This window comes from Gracilinanus agilis, chromosome 5, assembly GCF_016433145.1.
Source record: "Gracilinanus agilis isolate LMUSP501 chromosome 5, AgileGrace, whole genome shotgun sequence".
NCBI lineage: Eukaryota > Metazoa > Chordata > Mammalia > Didelphimorphia > Didelphidae > Gracilinanus > Gracilinanus agilis.
The window spans coordinates 238930436-238944563 of NC_058134.1; the positions used below are offsets into that span (position 1 = coordinate 238930436).

The 14128-nt window shown below is 38.8% G+C and overlaps 1 protein-coding gene across 1 annotated transcript in view; it reads right to left on the reverse strand.

The window, feature by feature from the left end:
- PLEKHG7 (pleckstrin homology and RhoGEF domain containing G7) overlaps nucleotides 1–14128 on the reverse strand; it is a 91817-nt gene that overhangs the window by 39265 nt on the left and 38424 nt on the right. The window contains exons 3-6 of the mRNA XM_044679167.1: nucleotides 10496–10591; nucleotides 8583–8726; nucleotides 5013–5108; nucleotides 1914–2015 (exon numbers count right to left, since the gene is read on the reverse strand). Coding sequence (XP_044535102.1) covers nucleotides 1914–2015; nucleotides 5013–5108; nucleotides 8583–8726; nucleotides 10496–10591 — 438 coding nt within the window. The remainder of the gene's footprint in view (nucleotides 1–1913; nucleotides 2016–5012; nucleotides 5109–8582; nucleotides 8727–10495; nucleotides 10592–14128) is intronic.

The window sequence follows — 14128 nt, forward strand, 5'->3', positions numbered from 1 at the left end:
CAACTGCTTGAACGCATGGGTTGGGGTGGACATGATTGGGGATGTGGACTCGAAACTACCACACCAATGCAACTACCAACAATTTGGAAATTGGTCTTGATCAAGGACACATGACAAAACTAGTGGAAATGCGCATGGGTAGGGGGGGGCGCGGGGGGGGGTTGAAGGGGAAAGGAGGAGCATGAATCATGTAACCATGTTAAAAATGAATATTAATAAATGTAAAAAAATGTTTTATTTGAGTGTTATTATGCTTGAGGTGACAAGAAAGTCAAGATAGCCAAGTTCTGGACTTGGAGTTAGGGAGGTAGTTTCTAGTTAGCCTTGGACAGTTAATGAATTGAGAGTTGAGTCCAACTCTTTCATTTTACTCTTAAAAAAGCAGTTGGCCAGAGAGGGAAGTGACTTGCCTATTGTTGTATAGCTAGTTAGTGTCTGAGGCATTATTGAAATCTAGGTCTACTTTATTCCATATTCAGCAAGTACTCTCTAGTAGAGCATTGCTGCCTCTGCCCATGGGTCTCCATTTTACAGAGGATAGAAATAAAGTAACTTACTCAAGATAACACACTTCTAAGTAGAAGACCTGGGATTTGAATTCAATTCCTCTGACTCCAAGTCCAACCAATCATTCAATTAATCAATAAATATTTATTAAATATCTACTGTAGGGCAGGCATTTAAAAAATCAAATCTTAAGTAAGATTTGTTTTTATAACCCTTGGATGTCCTAGGTGGCTCAGTGAATAGAGAATTGTACCTGATGTGGTTCACTTCCTAGCTATGTGATCTTAGGCAAGTTACTTAACCCCAATTGCCTTCCTCTTGCTGGTCTTTTGTCTTAGAACTGATACTAAGATAGAAGGTGAGAGAGAGTGAAAGAGATTGAGAGAGAAAGAGAGAGAGGGAGAGGGAGACAGGGAGAAAGTGAGATTGAGAGAGAGAGGAGAGAGGAAGAGAGAAAAAAGAGAGAGAAGGAGAGGGAGGGGAGAGAAAGAAAGAAGGAAAGGGTGGGGAGAGAGGAGAGAGAAGAGAGGAGAGAGAGAGAGAGAGAGAGAGAGAAAGAGAGAGAGAGAGAGAGAGAGAGAGAGAGAGAGAGAGAGAGAGAGAATGAATATGAGAATTGTACCTGAAGTCAGGAAGGCCTGAGCCCAAATCCTACCTCAGACATTATTCTAGCTACTTGACCATAGACAAATCACTTAAGCTCCCTGCCTCAGTTTCCTTTTCTGTAAAATGAAGATAACTAGCACCTACCTCACAGAGTTGTGAGGATCAATTGTGATAATAAATATGAAGTGATTTGCAAACCTTAAAGTGCTACATCAATGCTAGTATTATTATGGATGAATGTGCGTGTGTGTTGTGCTCATGCACATGTATATTCTTAGCACTTGCTTAGGCAAAACAGAGAGAGTGTGTGTAAAGGTAGAGCTGTGGCTCCTTTTTCTTTGTTTCTCTTTCTCCTCTACACCAACCACAACAGAGAAATCAGCAGAGACTTTGATGGATTAGAAGTTTGGTTTTGCTTCCCTGGGAGAGGCTGACACTTTCGTAGAAGACTGAGTCAACCATGTAATTAGTAAGCTCCAAACTCTTGTCCTGAATACTGTGCAGAATTGAAGTCATTTTGCAACGTGTTCAGGAAATGGTTTTTCTGAGCACTCAGATTTGTGTGTTAATAAAGTACACTCCAAAGATGAGCACAGTGGGAAGGCGAACCTGTGTGCTGATTACTTTCGATGGCTTTGACTGGGGAGAAGGTGGGGGAGGGCTGGGGTCTGCTAATATTTTTTCCCCCATTCTGGATAAATTGAGGAATGTAAACAATTCTCAGAGAAGAAAGGAAGAGTCTACCTGGATACTCCACTGCAGGAGGGTGGGAGTGTTAAGGTCTCCCTCAGATATCTTACCTTGGACAGCACAGAGATGAAATCCATGGATGATGTAGAGCCAGACGAATTTATATAGGCCTTGATGGTGCTGAAAAAACAGCTCACAAAGCCAAGACTGACCTAAGGGCAGACAAAGGGATAGACAATGACCTTGGCTTTCTTGTGCCCAGAAGCTCTGGTTAAGGAAAACCAATTCAGTGGATTCTAGTCCCAGTTTTGTCAACAGTGGTAGTTTTCCACTTCAACACATAAAGGACTGATATGAATCAGCACTCTTTGATCTTATTCTGGTTTATTTATTTATTAATTTTTGTTAAGGAGAAGATGTTTGTTAAGAGAGCTCATTCCTGAGGGGATATAACCTTTTGGAGTGTGACAGAAATTTCTGAGATGTGTTTCTATTTACTTAGATATGGGGATACTGATAAGCTAAAAAAAGGGGGGGGTCATTAATACCTGTAGTCTTGGGTAACAGATTCCACCCTATGAAATAGAATTATATTAGGCCTGAGCACAAATATTTTTTTCCTAAATCTTCCCACTCTCAGAACTCTTAGGGAAAACAGGCAAGGATGCACTGTTCTCCCAAATTGACCAGCAGCCAGTGTTTCCTAAATATGAACATCAGACCCTACTATCAAATTGCAAGACTCAGTTATTCAGTTGATTGTCCATATGAAAACATTTTTAATACTATTCCCATAGCAATGTATGAGTTTCATGTATTGTGTATCCCCTGGAGAATGCAAACCCCTTGAAGGCAAGAATTGTTTCATTTCTGTTTTTGTGTTTTTACTACCTAACCCAGTCCCTGGCGGTGTTAGTAGAGACTCTTAGGCAGATTGTTGTTGTTCAGTCACATCCAACTCTTGTGAACCCTTTTGGGGTTTTCTTTTTTTAAATTAATTAATTAATTTACCACATTAAAACACCCAATTAACTCCCTCTTGCCCCTCCCTGCATTAGAGAAGGCATCATCTGACAAAAAAGATACATGTATATATAAAACTATGTGTTATTTATTTCTATTTATCAGTTCTTTCTCTGGATGTGGACATAGACAAGTCATCCTTCAAACAATAGTTCTGTTGCTGTATATGCTTTGCTCATTTCACTCTTCATAATTTCATGTAGGTCTTTCCATCCAAAATTAACCTCTTTATCGTTTCTTACAGAGCAGTAGTATTCCATCACAATCATATGCCCCAACTTATCTAGCCATTCCCTAGTTGATGGACATCCCTTCAATTTCTAGTTCTTTGCCACCACAAAGAGAGCTACTCTAAATATTTTAGAACATAAAGGTTCTTTTCCTTTTTCTCTGATGACGTTAGGAAATAAAACCAATAGAGGTACTGATGGGCCAAAAGGTATACAGAATTTTATAACAAGTTGAGCATAATTCCCAATTACTCTCCAAAATGTTGGATCAGTTCACGGTTCAACCAACAGTGTATTAGCATCTCCATTTTCCCACATTTGCTCCAATATTTGTCATTTTGCCATTTTTTCATTTTAGCCAACCTGATAGATGTGAGATGATATCTCAGATTGTTTTGATTTGCATTTCTTGAATCAACAATGATTTAAAACATTTTTTTACAGTTATATATAGTTTTGATTTCTTCATCCAAGTACTGTCTGTTCATATCTTTTTACTATTTATCAATTGGGGAATGGCTTATATTCTAATATATTTGACAAAGTTCTCTACATATTTTAGATATGACACTTCTATCTTATGAACTTTCCATAAAACTTTTTTTTTCCTCAACTTGCTGCTTTCCTTCTAGTCTTGGCTACGTTAGTTTATTTAAACTCCTGCATTCTGTCTTAGAATCAATACTAGGTATTGATTCCAAGGCAGAAGAGAGGAAAGGCTTGGATGATTGAGGTTAAGTGATTTGTCCATGGTTACACAACTACTAAGTGTCTGTGTCAAGATTTGAACGCAGTACCTACTAGCTGTAGGTCTGATTCTCAATTCATTGAGCTACCTAGCTAATCCTCATTAGTTGTATTTGTATAAAATCTTTTCAATTTACTGTATCCCAAATTATCCATTTTATATCTTATAATGCCTTCTATCTTTTATTTATTCATAAATTCTTCTCATCCATAAATCTGTTGGGGTTTTCTTGGCAAAGATCCTGGAGTGGTTCACCATTTCTTTCTCCAGCTTGTTTCACAGATAAGGAAACTGAGGCAAAAAGAGTTAAGTGACTTGCCCAGGGTCACGCAGCTAATAAGGATTTGAACTCAAGTCTATCTGACTGTAGGTCCTTTGCTCTATCCACTGTACTACCCACCCACCTCTCCTAGGGAGGTAGGTGGCTGAACTGATAGAACTTTGGGCTTGTAATCAGGATCTTACCTTGGAAGCTTAATAACTCTGTGACCCCGAGCAAGTCATTTAATGTCTTTTAACCTTACTTGGTAAAAGGAGGACCTGGACTGTCATTCTCCTTGTACAGTGGTTTACAGCTTCAACTAGCTGGCAAGAGCTGAGTTTTGAATTGTCAGTGTGAGCATTTATAATTCTGAAATTAGCTAATGCTACAGATTAGGACTTGATTTATTGTTTTGTTGATTGGACTCAAGGAAGTTTGGATGGAGAAAATGTTACTTTTTTTCCCTTTGGGGAGCCAGTTGTTAAACATTCTCCAGCATACACATATTGCTATGCCTCCTAGCACCCAGGCCCACTGCTTTGGTAGAAGGGATTGGGGACTGCTGGTTTTCCCTGGATGATGAAGCAAGCTGAAATATGATTTGCATTTTAATATTTTACTCATAACTTTTGTTTTTTTAAATGCTTGCCATTTTTGTATATATTCTCCCTCCCATCTTCTCTATCTCCACAATCCTGCTCTGTAACCAAAGAAAAAGGTTAAGGAAAATCAACCACATGTGACAGCCAGTCACATTCTGCAACCACAGTGCAACCCATTTTCAAGGAAAGAAGCGAGTTGTGAAATGTATCTCAATTCCCTTGCTAGAATTCCACCCACTGGAATGGATAAAAGCTTGGCATCTTAAAGTACTTTCCATGAGTTGTAACAAATTATCTTTGTGCACAGGTTGCCCGGAACCGAATATTTTCTATCATTTTCTCACCTGACTTAGCTCTTCAAGGTTTGCAAAAAGTCTCCATAAATCCACATCCAAGAGGCATTCGTAGCTTTGCAGGCATTTGAGTGTATTCATAAAGATCTAAGAAAAACCCCAGAGAAATACCCATTATTCCTGCTTTATACAACTGAAGTTTCCCCTGTGAGAGACTGCTGTACTTCATCTGTCTTAGCATTGCCTTAGAAAATAATTTAGCAATGTGATTTTCAGGGTTTCAGAAAGTTACTGAATTCAAATGATCCCTTCTGTCTCATTTCTGCATCATGGAAAATATTCAAATCCCACTCTTTGTGTGGAGATCTGGATGCTAATGTGCTTGCTGATGGTCTCTCCAAGAAAATGATTACCTGTCTTCTTGGGAAGGGTGGAGGGGTAGGAAGGAGGGGGAAATTGTTTCTCCATGTAATTGAAAAAATAAAAATGACTTTAAAATAATTTTTAAAAAGAAAAAGAATCTCCTTAAAGGAAATGGACTTTAAATCCCTACCAGATGCCACCTGAGTTTTCTTCTTGTATATACAGTATCACTAAGAGCAAAAACCAAAGGCAAAAATATTAACGTGTTTTCCTTTCATTCCCTTGCTACAAACTGAGAAACATAATCTCCACATCCCCATCATTTACAGCTAGAAGGGACTTTAAAGATATCTATTCCAATCCTCTAATCTTATAGATAAGAAAATACATAACTGGCTCAAGGTTATGAACCCCAAGTAGGAAAGCTAGGATTTGAACACCCATATCCTCTGACCCCCCAAGTCCAACCCACTATACTAATGCTTAAGGGAATAAAGTCCAGGTATAAGTGAGTAGCTGTATATGCTTATTTGCCATTTCAAACCACCAGATATATTTTAGACATTTGTTTTGTTTATTAAAATGTATTTTACTTCCCCCAATTAGTGTAGTGGGATGTAATAGAACTAAACATGAATTCAAATACTATCTCTGACACTAAATCTGTGGGGCTACTTACCCTCTATGAGCCTCAGTTTCCACATCTGCAAATGGGGTTTACAATACCTAGAATATCTACCCTCAAAGGATTATAAGTTTTAAATGAAATAATGTATATGAAACTCATTACAAAATCAAAATAATAAATGTTAGCTATTGTTATCATAATGAAAAGAACACTGGATTTGTAGGGAAAAGTCCATAGTGTTTGAATCTTTTCCTACCATGTACAACCTGCCTGGCCTCAAGCAAATTATTTTGCTTCTATGGTCCTCGTGTTCCTTAAATGTTAAATGAGAAGTTTGAACTAGCTGTATTCTAAGTTCCATCTTCATTTAGTTAGTGATGAAAGCAAACTACCTCTCTCTTCTTCTGCCATTCCAGTGGGCTACTACTATTTCTTCAGGCAGAAACACACCAGGGAAGCAAATAGAGGAGTTGAATCCACTGAATTCATTGCTCACTGAACCACACTGTCTTTAAGGCAGAGGGATAAGCCCCAGTAGGTAAGCACTCTAAACACTATGCCAGATAGTTAAATCAGATGAGATATTTGTAAAGTGCTAGCATGTAGTAGGTGCTTAAATGCATGGCCCCTCTTTCCCTCCTCTTCTATTTTTTCATAATCAGTGCATATTTTTTTACTGAGTTGAAAAGAATAGTTGGATTTAGGATGCTACTTATATACCACCTCTGAGCTGCATGGTATGTTTTGTTTTTGACTGGATTTGTAAATTTTTGGGTTTTGGGAATGTACTGGCAGGGATAAGAAAGAAAAAGAAAAGAAGACTCTTTTCTTCTCCTTTCTCTCGGTTAGGTCTTTATTACAAATGAGCTATTGGAGATTTCTGTTAAATACTTCTATGAGTGAAAAACATGAAAGCTGTCTTTGTTTCATAATAAACAAATAAATAAAAAAATAAAGTTTGAATTTTATTGGATAGTGTAGTAAAAAGAGTACTAGAAGTCAGAGCCTGTGTTCATTTCCCAGTTCTGCCATTTACCTCCCTTGGTTTCACTGGGCAAGTCATTTTTTCCCCCTTGGGTCTCTAATTTCTTAATCCATAAGATAAAGGGGTTGGACTAGATTCCCTAAAAGTCCCTTCCAACTTGAAATATGAGATCTTGGAATTATTGGCAAGGTTAAGGAAGGGAAAAAAGGTTTGGTGTAGTGGAAAGAACTTCAGAATTAGAGACAGAAAGATTTAAGTTAGAGGCTTAGTTAGTCTACTTAAATTGTATTTGAATCTATAAAAATTTCTTCACTATTCTGATGCCTTAATTTCCTCACCTGTAAAATGAGGGATTTAGACTGAGTGACCTCCAAGGTCTTTTCCAGCTATAATATTCTGTGGCAGTAAGATAGAAATATGAATAAAACCAACCGTCCCCCAACTCAAGGATTATAGTTGCAGTAGCTTGAGGAAATATGGTACAACAGAAGGTGTTGGATTTAGATTTGGGACTTGGATTCCAATCCTAGCACCCTATGTGGGACCTAAGAAAAGTCACCGAAGTCCTTAGAACTTACTTTACCTTCTGAAAATGAGAGTTAACCTAGATGACTTGTAAAACCTCTCAAGGCTTAAATCTATGGTCTTATAATTGGCTCCTTCCTCTTGTTAATCATATCTGACATTTTTTGAATTTTTAAATGTTTTCTAAATGCATTAGTTCATTTGGTACCAACAATTAGCCTGTGAGGTAGATAGATACTGTAGATACTATTGTCCCCATTTTATAAATGAGGAAACTGAGGTTCTACTTCCTGTTCACAGGCTATGACATTCAATTTCCCCCCTCTATCTTAGAATTCTTAGGGATAATAATAGGTATTAGGTGTATAATTTCTTTGGGATAGTGAACTCCCAGGTGAAGAAACTCCCTCTACTGATTCAGGTTGGCACCTTCTCTATAACTCTACAGAGAGAAGTTAAGTGACTTGGCCAGGGACACATAGGAAGTCTGTCTCAGATTAAACCAGGTCTTCCTCACTCCGAGACCAGATTTCTATGCATACTCTCTGACTTTAAACCTCCCTTTGCTTCACAGTTTAGCTTAGGTCATATCTCTTATGAAAGGTCTTTTTTAATTTCCTCAGTTGACAATAATTAACATTTTTTGGTGCTTTAGGGTTTTCAAAGTGCTTTACAAATATTATCTCACTTGATCCTCACGACAACCCTGAGAAATAGGTGCTATTATTATACCCATTTTATAGAAGAGGAACTGAGGCAGACAGATTAAGTGTCTTATTCAGGGTATATAGCTAGTAAGTGTCTGAAGTTGGATTCAAACTCAGGTTTTCCTGACTTTAGGTCTAGCCTCCAATCATGGTGCCAGCTAACTGCAGTTAGTCCTGTCTCCACAAAATTACTTAATATTGATTTTCTGTATGTTGTCTCCTCCCATAGAATGTTCGCTTCTGGAGTCAGGAAATGTTTAATTCTTGTCACTTAACATGGTAACTTAACGGAAAGCACAATTAATCCTCTCCAAATTTAATGCAATTACCTAACTTTCTGTAACAGCAAAGCTGACTCCCAAGGAGCTAAAGGAACATTTCAAATTTATGAAAGAAGCAAAACAGAGCAGTACCATCTTAAGAACTAGCAAGTGGTCCAAATAATAGGTGCATTCACTGGTAAAGAGTTCCCACACAGCTTCTTGCTGCTTTCTCAAGTCTGGTGTTTCACCAGGAAGCTTTTGATGTCCTTGCAGAACTTCTTCCCAGGTCTTATCCTGGAAATGGGGAGAGAGAGAGAAAAAAAGAGCAAAAGTCTTTCACTTCACCTGTTTGATTTGACTTGCTATTATTTTTGGGTGGTGATAGTGGTAGTGGGGGAGGTGAAGGGAATACAAATAGAAGTATTAGTTCTGGGACTAGAGAGTGTGAGTTCAAATCCTGTCTCTGATATTTAACCCCTGCGTAACCTTGGACAAGTTGATCTCCCTGAGCCTCAGTTTCCTCATCTGGAAAATGAAAGGGTTGGATTGGATGGCCTCTGAAGTCCCTCTCAGCTCTACAACTAGGGTCTATGATTGACTTTTTCTCACTGATGCCCCTACATCTTGCTTCTCAGTTTATTCCCCATAGCACATATTCCCCATAGCACAAAGGATGTGTTATTGTTTAGTCATTTTTCAGTTGTGTCTTACTCTCTGTGGTCTCATTTGGGGTTTTCTTGGCAGAGATACTGAGGTGGTTTGCCATTTCCTTCTCCAGTTCACTTTACAGATGAGGAAACTGAGGCAAAAAGGGTGAAGTGACTTGCCCAGGGTCACCCAGCTAATACGTGTTGGAGATCAGATTTGAACTCAGGAAGATTAATCTTCCTGATTCCAGGGCCAGTGCTCTTACCAATATGCCAGATGTTTAAATCAAATGAGATACTTATAAAGTGCTCAGCAGGTGCTTAATAAATGCTTGGCCCCTCTTTCCCTTCCCTTCTACCTTTCGTAAATCAGTGCATGACATATTTTTGCTGAGTTGAAAACAATAATTGAGTGTGGGACACTACTCTATACTACCTGTGAACTGCATGGTATATTTTGTTTTTGGACTTGACTTGTAAGATTTGTTTGTTATAGGGAACCCCCTCTATCAATGCGGATCAGAAATTATCCTTCAGCGTCGAGTCATGTGGAAATAGTTGCCCTTTATATTGGCTTTTAGGAATGAAAGTGAATTTAGTTTTCTTTGGACATTTCTACCGTCTACTCAGATGCTTCTTCATGGTGTGGCTGCCCACCTGGGTTCCTGAAGTCTATGTAATCAGAACATTATGGGTACAGAAGCTATCAAATTGGGAGGTTTCTTGTATGGGTCTACCAATGGCCCCAGTCTATTAATTACCTGATGATGGGCTAGCTAAGGATGGAGAAGCTCATTGCCACTCATCTAAAGGTGGATGAATTTCTTTGGCTTCAGCAACCCAGGAAGGCTGCCTACTGAGGCATATTGTCTGTGTTGGTGGAGCATTCATTCTGATGAATTCCTGAATGTGGAATTATTAGATTACTAATGATTAATCCTGAAGGATTAGATGGCAATACTCTGGAGAAATTTATGACACATCTTAGGCTATTTTTTTTTAAACCCCTTACCTTCCGTCTCAGAATCAATACTGTGTATTGGTCCCAAGGCTTTTCTGCCAGACCTTTAAATGAGTGGTAAGGGCTAGGCAATGGGGGTTAAGTGACTTGTCCAGGGTCACACAGCTAGGAAGTATTAGAGGCCAGATTTGAACCCAGGACTTCCTGTCTCTAGGTCTGGCTCTCTATACATTGAGCCACCTAGCTGCCCCCTTAAAGCTATTTTTCAGTGCTTCAATTGGTTGAAGATGAAATCATGAAAACCAGGTAATTCTAAAATAATAACTGATAATCCCTGAGAAGGCTAGTGGAAACCAAGCATCACCTTCATTTGAATTAAGGAATGAACAAAACAAAACAAAACAAAACAAAAAAACAAAGAGGACCCAATCAGATGCATGTATTTTAGTTGATACCTTCAAACTGTAGAATTCATATCCACTGTAGTCGGTGATCTTAATGGTGGAAAGGCAATTTTCCAGGTCAAATGCTTGCTTTTGTTTGTCTTTGCTCTGCTTAAAAGAAATCTTCATAGGTTAATTCCTTAAAGACATAAACAATTAATATATTATATGTTATATATAATATAAAACTTCAATGTTTATTTTTTTGTTCCTCAAAATACCTGGCATCTGTAAAACCTAGTGTGTAGAGTTTGGGTATATAGTAGATAGAATGCTGAAATTAGAATGAGGAAGCCCTGGGATCAAATTCAATTTCTAATTGTTAAAGCTATGTGACTTTGGACAAGTCATTTATCCAGTGATTCCCAAAGTGGGCGCCACTGCCCCCTGGTGGGTGCTGCAGTGATCTAGGGAGGTGGTGATGGTCACAGGTGCATGTATCTTTGCTATTAATTGCTATTAAAATTTTAAAAAAAATTAATTTCCAGGGGCACTAACTAATATTTTTTCTGGAAAGGGGGTGGTAGGCCAAAAAAGTTTGGGAACTACTGCTCTATGCTTTAACTTTCTCATCTGTAAAATTCAATTCAATAAACATTTGTTACCATCTTACTATAAATTAGGCAGAGAGCTAGCATTATATAGTGAATACAGATAGGTCTCAGAAAGGCAGGAAGGCATGAGTTCAAGTCCTGTTTTGACATACCCACATACTCCCCTCTTAAGTTTTTCTTTGAATTGACGCAGCCCTCTAAACAATTTAATTTTGCAACTAAGCCAGGAAGGATGTATCAAAAGAAAAATAACATATGAGAGTCATAAAGCCAACTTGACTGCATCCCAAATAGGCATTCATCAATGATGATTTTTTTCAACTTGTTTCTGTGTCTCAGTGTGGGTGATGCTGGCAGTGAATCTAAGCAGCCTGTGGGGGAGAGGGAAATGAGTCACATTTATTATACTGGACAAAACTGGGAACAGGTTATCATCTCCTGTCACCGGCATCAATAGCGACTCCTCCATGAGAGCCTCTTCCTATTTTCCAAAGCCATAAAGATTAGTAGCAGAGAAGATAATGGATGTTCTCTTTGACTCCAAAGAAGGAAGCCTCTTTGTTCTTCCATAATCGCCAAGGAATCTTGGAGTCTGGTGTGTCTGTGGGTGGGGAGGTCCTGCAGCATTTGGGATCCAAGCCTTTTGTTGATGTCTGAAACCATAGCAACCAAACTGTGGTAGAAACCAGTATATCAAGGGAGAGAAGAAACCAAGTGAGACAATGGACCGCGGGAGCTGTGGGGGAGTAGGCACCAGTTGGCACATCTTGGGTTCTGTGATTATTAGAGCTTCCGAGTCCTTGGCAACCTTGTGCAGAGTCTCCTGGTAAAAAGGGTGTAAACTGCTTCCTTCCTCAAGTTAGGTTAACTCTTTCAGAGAGTGAGGTGGCTACGACATGGCAGATACTCAGAGCCAGGAAAACTTGTGTTCGAATCTCGCTTCCGATACTTATTAGTTATGTGACCCTGGACAATCACTTAGCCCATCTGTGCCTCAGTGTCTTCATCTATAAAATGAGGGAGTTTGCCTAGATGATCTCTGAGGTTATTTCTCTTAATGTTGCTTTAAAAAAATCTTTTTTCTCAGTCCACCAGGAGTACTAGCTACTTGAAAGGAAGTCAACGTGTGAACGTGTCTGGGCAGATGATAGCATCTAGTTTCCTAATGTTTTTTGGATGCTCATTGTTTCAGCATTCTTCATGCCAAACCATGAGTGGATCTCTATAATCTCTTGGGCCTCAAGACTTGTCAATATGCAGAAGACCTCATGTATTGGGCTGGTTTAGATCTAAGCCCAGGTGTGTTGTTCATTGACTGACTTGTCAATATGGTTGGACCAGAGCTGAAGGATTACATACTCAATGATCAGGCTAGATATTGAGGGAAGGACACTGATAACATATGGAAAGTGCTTTGGAAGGCTTAATGCGTTATGTGAGTGTTTTATTATTTATTATATAAATTATATTCATTATATAAATTTTTATTTATATAAAGTTCTATAATTTATTATATAAATAGCTTATTATTATTATTATTTGCAAAGCATGGAGAATTCATTTATCGGATGCTTGTTATATGCTAGGAAAACAAAGACAAGGTGAAAAATAGCTCCTGCTCTCAATGAGCTTATATTCTACCAAGCCTACGATCCTAATCTTCTTTAATAAAATGAGGGGGTTGGGCTGAATGATTCCCATGATCCCTCCTCCCAATTAAAAAATCCCATGATAACTAATCATTTTTCAAAATAGCCCATTCTTGACTTCTGGAGGCAGGGCCAAGATGGTGTAGTAATGCAGAGAAGCTCAAGATCACCATGAGAATCCCTTCCAACCAATATTAAAATAATGCCACATAACGAAAGCAGGAGTGAAAGAACCAACAAGGAGACAGAGAGAAACAACTTTCAAGAAAGACCTAAAAGGTAGGCAAAACAACCAGTTCTTATTTTGCTTTTTGTCCTTCCATCTGTAAATAGTTTATTTACAGACGAAGACCCTAAGACTGTAGTGATGGGCAAACTACACCAGATGTGGCCTCCTGAAATATTCTATCTCTCCACAGCCACACAACATTATTCCTAATCTGACGAATACAATGAGTAGGATACAATACCATGATTGGCCCCCTCTTTAAAAAGTTTTCCCATCATTGGCTTAGCCATATAAATTGGTGGATGGGTTCATTTTTTTTAAACCTCCAAACTTAGAATTGGTACTAAATATTGGTTCCAAGGCAGAAGAGTAGTAAGGGCTAGGCAGTTGGGGTCAAGTGGCTTGCTGAAGGTCATAGAGCTAGGAAATAGCTGAGGGAAGATTTGAACCCAAGTCCTCCTGACTTCAGACCTGGCTTTCTATCCACTGAGCTATCTAGTTACCTCAATAGGTTCATTTTTAATGTCAAATAGGGCTATTTTTTTTTATCATTCTGCTTATTCCTTACTATAACCAGGAGATTTGGTCCTCTTACTCTTCTAATTGCTCCTCCATCCTTCAGTCCCCAGAAGAATCAGCTGTTCTTGCTCTTGACTACACCAGTCCTTTTACTCCCAACACAGAAGAAGAAAAAGGGATTTAGACCTTGGCACCCCCTCTTTCGAAGGTCACCAGGCCCTGTTCTGGCAAATAATCATGCTACCAATGTGTTCAACGAATATACTTCTGAACAGATTTAATGCAACGCAATCAAGAACTCGTTTAAACCCAGCTCACTTTCCCAGAAATGGAAGTGCCTTTCTGGACTACTTCATTAATTTTGCAGTGCAAATCCAGATCTACCAAGTACTAACATAAGGGCTCCCTATGATCAAATGAGCTATTGACTAAGGACTATGAAGTTATAGATTAGAAAGTGAACACATAACAGTATGGGAGGGGGCATCCCAAGAGCTTGGTTCTTGGCTGGGCTCCTTAATGCCTAGTAATTAGCTTTGTTTCAATTCACAAAGCACCATTTGGCATGCTCTCTCACCAGGAACCACTTCTATAATCTCATTTAAATTTCACCCGCCACCGGCCTCCATACAAAGAGGCAGAGGTGGCAGAAACACTTCAGCTGTTGGTTCTTTGTGCTGAACTCCTGGAGCTT